At 51.5% G+C, this 13,132-nt stretch overlaps 1 protein-coding gene and 1 long non-coding RNA gene across 3 annotated transcripts; both read left to right on the forward strand.

The window, feature by feature from the left end:
* The first annotated feature begins 802 nt into the window (after positions 1-802).
* On the forward strand, positions 803-10,000 carry TTL (tubulin tyrosine ligase). Of its 2 annotated transcripts, none has more exons than XM_062605994.1 (7): positions 803-1,087; positions 3,833-3,911; positions 5,208-5,440; positions 6,966-7,101; positions 7,190-7,459; positions 8,408-8,551; positions 9,566-10,000. In XM_062605994.1, exons 1-7 carry the CDS (start codon positions 931-933, stop codon positions 9,681-9,683), a joined length of 1,137 nt encoding a protein of 378 aa, XP_062461978.1. In that variant the 5' UTR covers positions 803-930; the 3' UTR covers positions 9,684-10,000. The 2 variants fall into 2 exon arrangements, with proteins under 2 accessions (XP_062461978.1, XP_062461979.1); XM_062605995.1 differs by having other exon boundaries at positions 7,235-7,459.
* A 657-nt stretch (positions 10,001-10,657) lies between these two features.
* Positions 10,658-12,721, forward strand: LOC134157243 (uncharacterized). Its single transcript, XR_009962239.1, has 2 exons — positions 10,658-11,358; positions 12,663-12,721. It is a non-coding gene; the product is annotated as an uncharacterized LOC134157243 (long non-coding RNA).
* Positions 12,722-13,132: the final 411 nt, after the last annotated feature.

The following is a 13,132-nucleotide window of genomic DNA, read 5'->3' on the forward strand; positions in this document are numbered from 1 at the left end:
ATGTAATGCCTTTGCATTTTGCCCTTCCTTCTCCAAACAATGACATGAGCCATCAACTTATCTACAGATCTGGAAGCCTGACAAACAGCACTTTCCCTAAATTGGGAAGAGGGAATGGCCTCAGCATTTAAGTCCCAGGGGCACTGTGACTCTCTGGGCTGTGAGGGGTTTAAAGCACAGGGGTAACACAAACCAAGGATGAATCTGGAAGCGGGTGCAGACCCATCCCAGGTCAACAAGCACCTCCTAATACAGACAAGCTGCTGGCTTCAATAGACTCCCAGACTGGTTTGGGTTGGAAGGGACCTTAAAGCTCATCCAGTTCCAACCCCTGCCACGGGCAGGGACACCTTCCACTAGAGCAGGTTGCTCCAGGCCCCTGTGTCCAACCTGGCCTCGAACACTGCCAGGGATGGGGCAGCCACAGCTTCTCTGGGCACCCTGTGCCAGGGCCTCAGCACCCTCACAGGGAAGAATTTCTCCCTAATGTCCCATCTCAATCTCCCCTCCGTCAGGTTAAAGCCATTCCCCCTTGCCCTGTCCCTTATCGGGAGCCCTGCTCACGCTGCCGGTGACGCAGCGCAGGACACGGCCGGTGCCTGTGCCGCGGGTTCCGCAGCAGCACGGGCGGTGCGCGCCGCACCGGAGCCTGGGCGAGGACAGGCCCGGGGGTGATCTCCCCGCACGGTGCCGGACGCGGACGGGCGGTACCGGAGCACACCGGGGAGCCCCGGCCTGCGGACGGGCGGTGCCCGGTAACGTCAGGGGGCGTTCCGCTCCACTTCCGGGTCACCCCCCCTCCCCCCGCGGCGGGCCGGGCCATGCTGAGGGGGGCCGGGCGGCGCCGGGCCCTGCCTGGGCAGCGGCGGGGCCCCATGGGGCTGGGTCGCGCCCGGGGCCGCCGCGGGTAGGGAGGGGAGTCCCGGCGCCATGTACACGTTCGTGGTGCGGGACGAGGGCAGCAGCGTGTACGCCGAGGTGAGCCGGCTGCTGCTGGCCAGCGGGCAGTGGCGGCGCCTGCGGAGGGACAACCCGCGCTTCAACCTGATGTTGGGCGAGAGGAACCGGCTCCCCTTCGGCAGGCTGGGTAAGGCCGTGCCCCGCGCACCCCCGCTGCAGCCCGGCCGTGCCCGTCCCGCTCGGTGGGCTCCGCCGTCCGCCCCGGGCAGGGCGTGCCAGGGTTGGGAGGGGGGTGTCCCCGGTCTGTCTCCCCGCTGGCGCCGTGTGCCGGGCTCCCTGTCACGGGCACCCGGTGCAAGCCCCCGGGTGCGTCGCTCAGAACAAAGAGCAGGAGCCGGGAGGGTCTCGGTGCAGCCGCTTCCCGGGCAGGGCTCTCCGCAGAGCCGGGTCCCGGGCATCGGCTGCATCAGGGCTTAGAGGATCCCCCCCTCGCAAGCTCTCGGAGGGTGGTTTCACCAGTGCCTCCCCCGCCAGAACACACAGCCCATCTTGGGGGTGCGGGGGGCAGAGGGCCCTTGGAGACCCCCCTCTTGTATGCCACAGACCCTCGGGGTCCCAGCACCCATGGGTGCAGCCCCCACCTCCTGCCCTGCCTGCTTTGTACTGCAGCAACACGCCTGGGGACACCCCTGCAGGGGCTTTCCCCCCAGTCGCAGGGGCTCTGGTCACCCAGCGCGGGGCTGTGGGTAAGGCGGTGGTGCCTGGTGCAGGGCAGGGGCGTTGCAGTGCTAAGCTTCCATGTTATGGGGGTGTTGCTATTGTTTGGGACTGGTGAGGGAACGGGTCTGAGCCAAGCACGATCAAACCTTTGCACTGGAGCTGAAGCTGGTGGGGGTGTGCCTCTGCAGGGGATGACAGCATGTATAGTGCCTGCTTGAAGCAGGATGAGGGTTATTCCAGAGGTTCTCTGTGGGTGTAGGCCCAGGCCAGCCTCCCTCCCCACCTTTCCCCCTCCTTCCTGAGTCCCTGGGTCACACTGTCAACATGCAAGGTCCTGGGAGCTTCCCTCTGCAAGGTTGTCCCCTGCCTGCCATGCACACTGCCTGTCCAGGGCACAGCCACCTGGTCCTCTGCCCCATGGATGAGGAAGAGCCCAGGAGTAGGCAGGGAGTGTGCCATGCACTGCCTGCAAGTGAGGAGAGCTGAGCCAGGCGCTGGCAGCACTGTAAGGACCAGAGATGCACTGTCATTGCCCACGGCTGGCAGGTCTCCGTGCATGGTGCCAATTGCTGCTCTGGCTCCTGTCACCAGGCCTGTTGGAGCAGGTTTGAGATGAGAACACTGCAGACCCCAGCTGTTTCCCTCCCACAGTCCCCCATGCCTGCATCCATTGGCTGGCAGGACCCTCCTGGTCTCCCTCCCTGCTCTTGGACCTGGTTTCTTCCTTTCTGGGGTGAGTTTGCAGCACTGCTTCGGGCTGCAGAAACATCAGAGCAGGAGGAGCTCCCTTGCCCCAGCAGCTCCAGGGCAGGATGGCTTTTGCAGCCCTTTTCTTGCAGTTCAGACCCAGCGCTGACTGTTCTTTCAGACTGCAAGTCACCAGCTCCAGCACCTTTTCCCTTGTCTCCTCATGTGTTTATGAGTGACAAGTCCATATCACATGGCAATGCCATCTGGTCACCTCCCAGCATCATGGTGTCTGCAGCAGGCAGGGAAGCACCAGGGGAGGCTTAAAACAGTAAGGATGCTCACACGCAGTGTAGCCAGGCTCTAATGTGGCCAGCAGGTCGTGCCTTGGCACTGGCTTCTTTAACCCATCCTTCTGTAGCCGAAGCTGGTTGCCTGAAATCAGTAGATTCAAACCAAAAATAATGTGGTTATTTTGGTGCATCTTCCAAAAAGCTGTATCTTCTCTGTAACATTTTCCTAAAGCTGTCGCCCTGAGCAACTGTTGCATCAAAGCTGGGTTGGTTTGGTTTTCCTAAAGTCTTTGCTCAGTGGAAGGAGACATTAATTCACAGGACTGTAGGTATTCGCATTACTTGGGGTTGTACTAGTGGGCACCATGTGAGTAAAATTAGGTGAGACATGAGGAAGAAGCTCTTCCCTGTGAGGGTGCTGAGGCGCTGGCACAGGGTGCCCAGAGAAGCTGTGGCTGTCCCATCCCTGGCAGTGTTCGAGGCCAGATTGGACACAGGGGCTTGGAGCAACCTGGTCTAGTGGAAGGTGTCCCTGCCCATGGCAGGGATTAGAACTGGATGAGCTTTACGGTCCTTTCTGACCCAAACCATTCTATAGCTTTATTCTATGTCTTGCTCTCAGCTGGAAGCTGGACAGGATGGCAGCAGTTGTCTGTAGTGTAACATAAATCTGGGCATCACCATGCAGTCTCTCCCACACAGCCACTGCCGCTGAACATAGATGTGCAGGAGGCGAGTGATACCTGGGGCAGTACCTGGGTCTACCTCTGCAGACTGCCAGAGTGAAGTAAGACACACATCCTTTAACATTTCCCAGTGTCCTACAGAGAATCCTGCTGTCCACAAAGAAAGAAATGAGGCCCTGTCCTAAGCTGTGTTCTTTGTATTGTGGTGTGCTTCCCTGCATCCTCCTGCTGCATTTAAAAGTAGCTGAAATCTTTGCTTATAAAAACTGCCACCAGGAAATGGAGAACATTCTTTGGGTGATGTTGTCAGTTCCTAGCATGAATTAGGAAATCATTCTTTTCCATTGGAATATTGAAGTGTCAAGTTTATGTAATTAAAAGAGAGGAAACACAGGAGCTAATACCAGCTTAGAGTCTGTTTCTGTGACACAGAGCAAGGAAACAGCCTCCATTCTCTGCCCTCCTGCGCAGGTCCTTTCCACCAAGCACATGTGTTTCCTTTATTAATAGAGAAGTTTGTCTGATGTCTTTGTTTCCCCTTTTTAGGCCATGAACCCGGTCTCATGCAGCTGGTGAATTACTACAGGGGAGCAGACAAGCTGTGCCGCAAAGCATCTCTAGTGAAGTAAGACATGCACCGAAACGTTATATGGGTTGGGCAGAAATTCTTCTGAGCATGGTTGAGCGTTGAAGCTCTTGAGAAGGTATTTCACAGAACAGCTGCCCTGGGAGTGTCCCAGCACGTGCTGTCTTCAGGCTCCTGTGCTGGTCTCTGGAGCTATCTGAGTGCATAAAGACTTCTCTGTAACTTCAGGGGAAATGCTGTTTCCACTGAATTACATCTGCTTGAAACCAGAGAGTGCATTGAATCAGATTAGAGCCAAATCAAAAGAGAGATAAAAAAAAAAAAACCAAACAACCCATATCTGCTGTTTTTCCTTGTGACATTTAATTCAAAGTTACCCCTTTTATTCTGTTTCGTACAGAGATGAGACACTAATATGCCTTCAGCTAATGAGATTTGTTGGTCAAACAAATGCTTGAAAACATCTCCAGGCAGAGCTCTGGGGGTTGTTTCTGCATGGCCAGCCATGCCAGGGTCTCCTGGGGAAATGTGGATGAGCTTTCATTGTAGATAAGCTCTTCCGTCTGCAAACTCTGCAGCCATTAGGGCATCTTCGTGTCAGAGCTCTTGATCTCCTTCAAGCGTTTGATTCCACATTAGTGCTTGTGCTGCCTCTTGCTGATGCAGTCCTGCAGACTGGGTGTGCTGATCCAAGGTCTCTCTTTCCCCTGTTAAGAACCTGGTCCCAGTCTCTTCACAATTGTGGTGGTGTTTGTCAGGAGCTAGCAGAGTGTTCTTTACACAAGCACTTGCGGTGCTCCCCAGCTGGATTTCTCTGGCCCACGGTCTAGAGGCAGTGCTGAAAGTGCTTGCATACCTCTTTTTCTCTCCTGGAGCTCGGCTGACCTTTCTAACTGTGGGTGAACCATGCATACAGCTACTTAGGAACCCAAGGGACCACAGATGGCATTCCTCAAGGCAAGCAGGATGTCACTGACTGCCAGTCATTCTCTCACAGAGAGAATAAGCAAGTCATGAGCTCTGCTTTTGGCCTTCAGCAAGCTCAGAGTGAGCATTAAGAGAGGCAGGCAGCAGCCTTGACTCTGAAAGAAAATGGGCCTGGGCTCTGCTACCAGGAATTTACTGGAAGGAGAGATGTGCCAGAGACATCCAAGACACCTTGGGACATGAAACGTGTAACTGTGTCCTTGCTTTCAGTGGGTTCCCAGTGGCCTTCATTGGGCACTGCTATTCACCACCAAGCAAAAGAGCCCAGTTCATGATGGTTTTTACTTAAATGTTGCCCATGCAGGTGGGGACTCTCTGGAGATTAACAACCTGTCTCTGTTCACCCAGGCTAATCAAGACAAGCCCTGAACTATCGGAGTCCTGCACGTGGTTCCCCGAGTCGTACGTGATTTACCCAACAAACTTGAAGACCCCTGTGGCTCCAGCCCAGAATGGAATTCGCCACCTCATCAACAACACAAGGACGGATGAGCGGGAAGTCTTCTTGGCAGCCTACAACAGGCGGCGGGAAGGCAATGAAGGCAACGTCTGGATCGCCAAGTCCTCAGCTGGTGCCAAAGGTTCATTCCACAACAAAATGAGCCACCTTCTCGTTATTCCTTACTCTTGACCAGTAGAGTCCCAGGGTTTGGCTAAGCCCAGCTGATATTTAGCGTGTTTATGAAAGGCTTCACCTTCCAACTTTATGCCAGTCAAGCCAGCACAGTGCTCTTCTTTGTCTGCTTGGTGGCATGGCTCCTGACAAGCATTGTAACATGCACACAATGCTTAGGATGGCAGTGAAAGGAGCACCCGTTTTCTGTGTTTGTGTCTCAAAATACAGGAAAGTTTGCTGCAGGGAGAAGGCAGCAGGCACCAGGAGGCAAGGGAAATACATAGAGCAGGAGATAACAGAGAGCAAAATGGGATACGGGGAGGAAGGCAGCAGGCAGGACAGCAGCCTTCAAGGGCAAGGATCCCAGCTGTCCGTGCTGTAGCTAAGCCTGCTGCAAGGAGTCTGCATGATAAAACTGTGCCTCATGCTAGCATCCTTCACTGCTCTGCTCTCTTGGCTGTGTTTCTGAGAAGCAGCAGCAGAATATGCTTATGTTTGTCAGGGAGGAGGAGAGATGAGTCATGTTAATCTTCTAGAGGAAGTTTTAAATGTCTGGGGATTACTTCTAATGAAGAGGAAAGCTTGTCAGTATTAATTGCCAAGGCAGGTCCAGCTCAGGCACAGCTGTTGACCTGGGACAGGTCTAGTGGAAGCTTGGTTGTCTATCAGTGAAAGGAAAATTAGAGGTTTAGGATGTCACTTAAAAATTGAGGAATTTTTCATCTGTGGCTAGAGGTTTTGATCCTTTCTTTGGGAGAAGGGTCAGCTGGCCCATGTAAGCTGCTTTGCTGCCTCACTGGGTACTCAGTTAAGCTAACCTCACCCTTGATTCGCCGTCTGTCCAGTGCAGAGACTTACAGAGGTGGTGTTTCCCTCTTTCCCCCAGTGCACAGCCTGTGGTTGTACCAATGCCAGACAAGTGTTAGATAATTTTACCTGAGCTGGTTTATCCCTCATGTGGCACGGTGCCATCTTTTTATCAGATCCCAGAAGGGATACGTTTTCTCTTCATTCCTCTGCAACAGTGGCTTCAGATCTGGGCTCCTGCAAGAAATACACGGTGACAGCTTCAGCCATAACGTGGCAGTATTTGAACAGCACATCTAACTTTGTTAATGAAGATCCTCCACAGCAGGGAAAACACTGTCTGTACGGATGAGCGTTTTGAAATGGTGCTTTTCCTAATTCAGCAATGATTTTAATAGTAGCTGAAATGAATTTGGTGAGCAGGGCGATGCTGTGCAAGCGGGCATGCCTCTTCTCTGGCAGCCAGAGAAGCCAGGCAGGGGTATAAAGTCAGTTTGCCATCACAGGTACCTTTGTTTCCCATTTGCTTTAGCTCTGGTTACTGGGGAGAGAGATCCCTGTACTGTGGTAACAGCCACGTGGCTTTGTGGGCAAATGAGCCATGGTCCACATGAGCCCTGAAAAAGCTCCAGCAAAGGCAGAAGGATCCTCAGCCTGATTTTGCCTTTGTCTTTCTGTGCCAGGGGAAGGGATCCTGATTTCTTCAGAGGCTGCAGAGCTCCTGGACTTCATCGATGAGCAGGGACAAGTGCATGTGATTCAGAAATACCTGGAAAAGCCTCTGCTTTTAGAGCCAGGGCATCGCAAGTTTGACATCAGGTAACCTTTTCTGCTCTTGTAACACCGGTTTCCATTTTCGTGCTCTTTTTCTTTTTAAGCCACTGTGACTTGTTCTCTTGCCCCTCAGGAGCTGGGTTCTTGTGGATCATCAATATAATATCTACCTCTACAGAGAGGGTGTCCTGCGGACCTCTTCCGAACCATATAACAGTGCTAATTTCCAGGACAAAACCTGCCATTTGACCAATCACTGCATTCAGAAGGAGTATTCCAAAAACTACGGGCGGTATGAGGAAGGGAATGAAATGTTCTTTGAAGAGTTCAACCAGTATCTGATGGATGCCCTGAACACAACGCTTGAGAATAGCATCTTACTGCAAATCAAACACATAATAAGGTAGCCAGCTGCCTGTTGCACAGGGGAGCATAACCCTTCAGTGACAGGGAATGTGTACGGACACAGCTGGGGAAGCAGACAGACTGACTGACAAGGGAAGGGTTTCAATTGTGTAAATGTAAGATAAAGCCATAAACACCCCAGTGTCACTGCTCAGTGAAGATGGACTTCCATAGGTGCTGCTCTCTCAAGGGTATGTGTCAATGTGTCTGCAGTTTGCTAGTTGTGGCTGGAGAAGGATGCAGTGAGATCACTTGGTAAGGGAAGAGGGTAGGTCAAAAGACAGGTCTGGGAGAGGCTGAGGTTAAAATAAGGTGTGAGAGGAGAAATGAAGCGAGACTCAAGTCTGGGGGATCTCACTACTTCCCCCACTATTAGGAAGCAGCATCAAATCGCATTGGTGTAGGTTGTCTTAGTCCACACAGAGCCACCTACCTCCTGGGCACAGAAACTGCCTGGAAGGAGATCTTAGAGATCATGGCACCGCAGAGAATCCAGGTCTTCGCAGTGCTCCTTCATGATGGAATTTACTTTCGAGTTCCCTACTGCTGTTACTTACATGATGTTTGAGGAACTCTGAGGCAAACAAGCTCTCAGTGGCAATTCCTTGGGGACCTGGTGTAGCCCTTTCTGCCTCTGACTTCTGCTCCAGGCTCTAATTGCACATTATGTTCTTCAGCTTCCCTAATTCAGTAGTGAGTGTGGCTGCTTCTCTCCAGCTCTTTGGGAGTTAACTCAGGGGTGTCCCACATGTTTTTTGATGGTTGCAGGTTGTCACTTGTCAGGGACCTGGTTACCATGACGTGTGTTGGATATGGCTTGTAATTTGGGGCAGGCCCAGAGCAACAGGGGACCAGTTAACTGTGCTATACGTGTGCCCTCAGAAACTGCAGTGTGACACATGTCTGCAGGGCTATTAATCTTGAGTTTCTGTTTTTCCCTTCACAGAAGCTGCCTTACGTGTATAGAGCCTGCAATCAGCACAAAGCATCTTCACTACCAGAGCTTCCAGCTCTTTGGTTTTGACTTCATGGTGGATGAGGAGCTGAAGGTCTGGCTGATAGAAGTCAATGGGGCCCCAGCCTGTGCCCAGTGAGTACTCAGTTTCTGTAGTACCCTTGTGATGCCACTGTTCATGTGCCTTACCCAAAACGTGGCTGTGTCCCAGGTGGAAGAAAGTGAATGGCAGGGAAGTTTCCTAGGCACCAGACACTAGTTAGTGCCATTTGATTTAAGTTCATTGCTCCTGTGTTTGGGATCTTGCAGCTTCTTTCCTATGTGAGATGGAGAACTAGCCTTACGTTTTGGACATAAGGGTTTGAATATAACTTGGGTCATCTTTATTGATGCTATTGGGTTGAAGTTCTGTTGCAGAATTAATGCTTCAGGGGTCAAGTAGTTTTTCAGTCTCCCTTGTGGAGCCACTGGTGGCTGGTCTTTACGTGAACAGATGATAAATGAATAGCATTAAGGGCAGCAGCTGGGAGTGAGTGAATGGATTTGCAGGCAGCAGGACCCCAGAGCACACTATGAATGCTGCAGACATCGGATGAAAGCCTCCAGCAGCTGCAGGGAGGCTGGGGCAGCCAAACAGCTGTGCCCATGAACATCTCTGCATAGACACAGCAGGAGGTGGTGTATTATGTGATGGAGATGACTGCAGAAGACTGAAAATCTTTGCTAAATGGGCACTGTATCGTGCACAAGCCTGGCAAAACAGAACAGACTGTACATCACTACATTAGAAGTTGATTAGATTAGATACAGATTAGATTAGATGTAGATTAGATTAGAACATCACCAACAGTAGTCAAAAAATACAGGTCAGACCTGCCTGTTCAGCAGCTTTTTCAGAGCTAAGGCTTAGGGAGCTTTCTGAGTTCAGGATGCCCCTTCACCATGTGCACTGTGATGCAGTACTGCCTTGCACACCCTTGTGTTGCTGTATGGGCAGAATTTGGCTGTTGTTGGGTGGATTTGGGTTGCAGCAATGCCCTGTTTGCTTTGTGCCCCTATGGCAAACTGCATGTCTACATAAAAATTAGTCAGGGGGTTGCTGGTTTGTCCCCCCTTCGTATCTCATCCTGTCTCTCTCTCATCTCTTAGGAAGCTGTATGCAGAGCTCTGCCAAGGAATTGTGGATGTAGCCATCTCTAGTGTGTTTCCCCTCAGTGACACTGGGCAGAAGACAAGCCAGTCATCATCGATCTTTATCAAGCTGTGACAACAACAGGAATTGCCTCTGCTGTGCACAGGGATAGACTGCACCCGTCGGGTCAGCACAGTGCAGTGGCTTATCTCAGTATCATGCCAAAAAGTGATAAAGACAGGCCACCTATATTCTGGGAAATCATGGAGGAAAACAACAAATCCAGGCATCCACACAAGAGCTGCAATGAGCCAGAGCTCTGGCCAAATAACTCTGCCTGCATTCACCAAAATCCACTTTAGAAACAGCTCGTGTGACTTTGATACCTGAAACAAATCTCTGGGAGAACAACAAAATAACCTTAAAATGAAACCCCAACAGGGATACTATAATACTGTATTAGCTCCTTCTTTTCTATAGAGATAACATTGGGTTTTTTAAAGGAATTGAGTGAAGAGAACGATGATCTCCCAGGACGTCGTGGCTGGGAAGTTGTCCTCCTCCCGCTGTGTTTCCTCTTTCCTCACCTACTGCATCATTAGTGCCTTAGCTCAGCTCCAAATAGGTGACTCCTTTACTTTGTTCCTGATATATTTTGTAGAAAGGAGCAAGCTCTTTTGCATCGCAGGATGCCTAAAACCAGGAACACCAAGAAGTCAGTTTCCTTAAGTCATGTTTCAAGCTGGTTGGCTGAACACCCAGGCAACGGCTGGCAAAAGGGTGCTGAACTGCAGGTGGTGAATTAACCCAAGCAAGGAAGGCAGTTTTGTTTATTTATAGCTATCCCGTTTCCTAATGAGATTTGAATCAGTGTCCGTCCCAGTCTGGTGCAGTTGGATTCAGTTTAAAAGAGGTAGAGACACCCCCTCGGGGCTCACTGGCAGGCTGTAGGATTTCTAGCATCACTTTTGTGCTGAGAGTGTTTCAAACAGCAGAAACCCAACCTCCTCAGTTTCTTCTGAGACACTGCAGTGGACTCAGCCTCTTCTCTCAGCTTTCACCTTCATGCATATGAGCCTCAAATCTGAAACCTTTCAACCCAAAAATGCTGTCATTTTCTGCCTTGAACGCAGTCCACAACTCAGTCCCAGCTCTGGGGAAGGTGGGTGAGGTTTTGCAGACCAGGAAGGGCGTTCCCTGTGTACAGGTTTGCTACACACCTGGGAAGCCATGTGTTTTGGTGGGGAAGGGGAGGTGAAAATCCTTGAGGTCCCTGAATTTCAAAGCTAACATCTACTAAATCCTTGGCTTATTGTCTACCCTGTGAAGTGCATCTGAATTTTCACTAAGCCCAGCACATCCCTCCTAAGGGCAGAGCTCAGTGGGTGGTGGTCAGGGCTGTGTTCTGCTGCCTCTGGCAGGAAAGATGCTTGGCACCCAAATAAGCCAATTCCTGTTACCCAAACCAACCAAACAAGAAGAGGTTGTGGAGGTTACAAGCTGCCTGTGTGTAATGTGAAATGAATTGAGCAATGGGATTTCTGCCTCCCTCAGAAGATCCTACTGCTTTGGTGTACTTGTCTTGGCTCCTGATGGAGACTTCAGAGATCTTTGTGCCAGGAAGATAATCCTGCCACCTTTCTGAAGGCAGGACTGAAGTGCTCAGGCCTCCTTGGAATGATGCATTTTGATGGTGCTGTCATGGGATGGACATTCATTGTGGACATGCTGTGAATGTGCGAGTGGCATCATTTCACACAAGATGAAGAGGGACCGTGAATGCATCACTTCATGAGGTGGGGAGCACTGGGTGAGAAGCTGGGAGAGGACTGGGGAGGAAGAATTTGTTGGGCTTTTTAACCTTATGGTAGCACATCGCTGTCAAAATGTCACTGGAGGCCAGGTAAAAGCATAGTTGTAACACTCCCAAGGTAGAATGTAGGCTGTAATGGTTGTCGCTCAACTTGTGAAGTTCACCACATCTCTATTGGCATTTTCAGATTAGCTTATGTGAGCCTAAATATCACACCTTTGTGCCCAGCAAAGGGAAGATCTAATAGCATTGCTCTGGTCCAGAATGTTCCTGGGGTGACAGAGGAGAGGCTGGGTTCTCCCGAGTTCTAGGGCAGACAAGAGCAGAGCGCAAACTGAGAAGGCAAAAATGTTCCCCATCGTGAAATGAGAAATGCTGATTTTCTGGAGTGCTCAACCCATCCTTCTTTTCTTCCCAAAAGGGAAATCCCTCCCTTAGTGCACAGTAATGTGAGATTCCTGCCCCTTGCGTGAGGATAAAGGCAAGGAAGCTGCCTGGATGCAAGCAAAAGCAGCTAGTGCTGCCAAGAGGAGACAAGAGCCTCTGTCTAACCCAAGGCCTGTTCCACCCCGGATTGCATTGTGGTGTATCTGCAGCCAGGCATTTTTTGCTGCTCAGTTGAAAGTGGGACTTCAACTGAATGGTAGAGCCATGAGCACAGGCAATGCAGCAATTCATACCCTGCCCATAACCAAGCTGGGCTTGGGGGAGATGGCAGGTCGGTGTTGCTTTGATCGTTACCTTGTCCACTGAGATTTTTAGGAATAGGCAACAGCCTCTGGAGGAGAACAGCAGGTCTATGTGTGTTTACCCCCTGCTCCCAAAGTCCTCCCCAGGGTAGGGCACAGGAGGTGGATGATGAAGGACAGAGAGCACAGTGCCTAAGGCCTTGCACAAAATACTAGCTGCAAGGTGGAGTAGAGGATGTGTGTGTGGCTGAGGCACATATTGCAGCCATGGGTGCACCTTGGGATGCTTAAGCAGCAAGGGATGCTCACAAGCCCTTGTGAAACTTGGTTTTTTTTTTAGGAATACACAACAATAAATGTTTCCTAGCTTATTTCAGCTAAAAGGTCAATAGGAAAACGTATTGCTCCCTTTCCTGAGCTTTCACAGAGAGTGGTGCTGGGTTTCCAGAAGACACCTCCTGTATTGCAGAATGTCTCTAGTCTTAGTTGTATCCCTTCATGTCAGGCTTGAAGGACTTCAGGCCCAGGTGCTCTGGCTGTGTTTTCCAGCAGGGTCTGGTCCCGCTGGACGCTGGGTTTCAGGTGACTCCCACGTGGCTTGTTTCATACCAGGTTAGTCGTGGTTACCGCGCAGCAGCTATTGTGCTCCTGCTGAAATCCAGTGGCTGCCCGCAGAGGATGCTGGAGAAGTCGAAGAAGGGCTCAAAAAGCTGCTTCATCCCAGCGCTGCTGTGCCCATGCATGTCCCCGCTCCCGGCATTTCTTGTCCTCTGCGTGGAGCTCTTCCCCAGGAGAGCAGTGCTGTGCCATCCGTAGGTTCATACCCATGTCTCATTGCCAGTGTCCGCTATGGCAGCCCTCGGAAGACCGTGGTGCTGAGAGGATGGTGGGGTACGTCTGGCACTGCCACCCAGCTCCGGTTCGTGTCCCCATGTCAGCATGTGCGTGTGGGGCCGGTGGGTCTCCGGTGACTCTTTCCCACGTCTCTCCTAAACCATCATTAAAACATGTGAACCCCATGGCCTGCAGTGTTCCTTTGGGGGGTATTGCCCCTTTGCATGGAGGTTTCCTCACCTCAGGGT

This window comes from Pezoporus occidentalis, unplaced genomic scaffold (assembly GCF_034315485.1).
Source record: "Pezoporus occidentalis ecotype Australia unplaced genomic scaffold, CSIRO_AGI_Poc_V1 ctg93, whole genome shotgun sequence".
Taxonomy (NCBI): Eukaryota; Metazoa; Chordata; class Aves; order Psittaciformes; family Psittacidae; genus Pezoporus; species Pezoporus occidentalis.

Bases quoted from the DNA above. Each gene is read 5' to 3' on its own strand.
- TTL (XM_062605994.1), top strand. From the start codon at position 931: ATGTACACGTTCGTGGTGCGGGACGAGGGCAGCAGCGTGTACGCCGAG. The intron at 1,088-3,832 runs GTAAGGCCGTGC...TCCCCTTTTTAG, and splicing joins GCTCCCCTTCGGCAGGCTGG to GCCATGAACCCGGTCTCATG. The intron at 7,102-7,189 runs GTAACCTTTTCT...CTTGCCCCTCAG, and splicing joins CATCGCAAGTTTGACATCAG to GAGCTGGGTTCTTGTGGATC.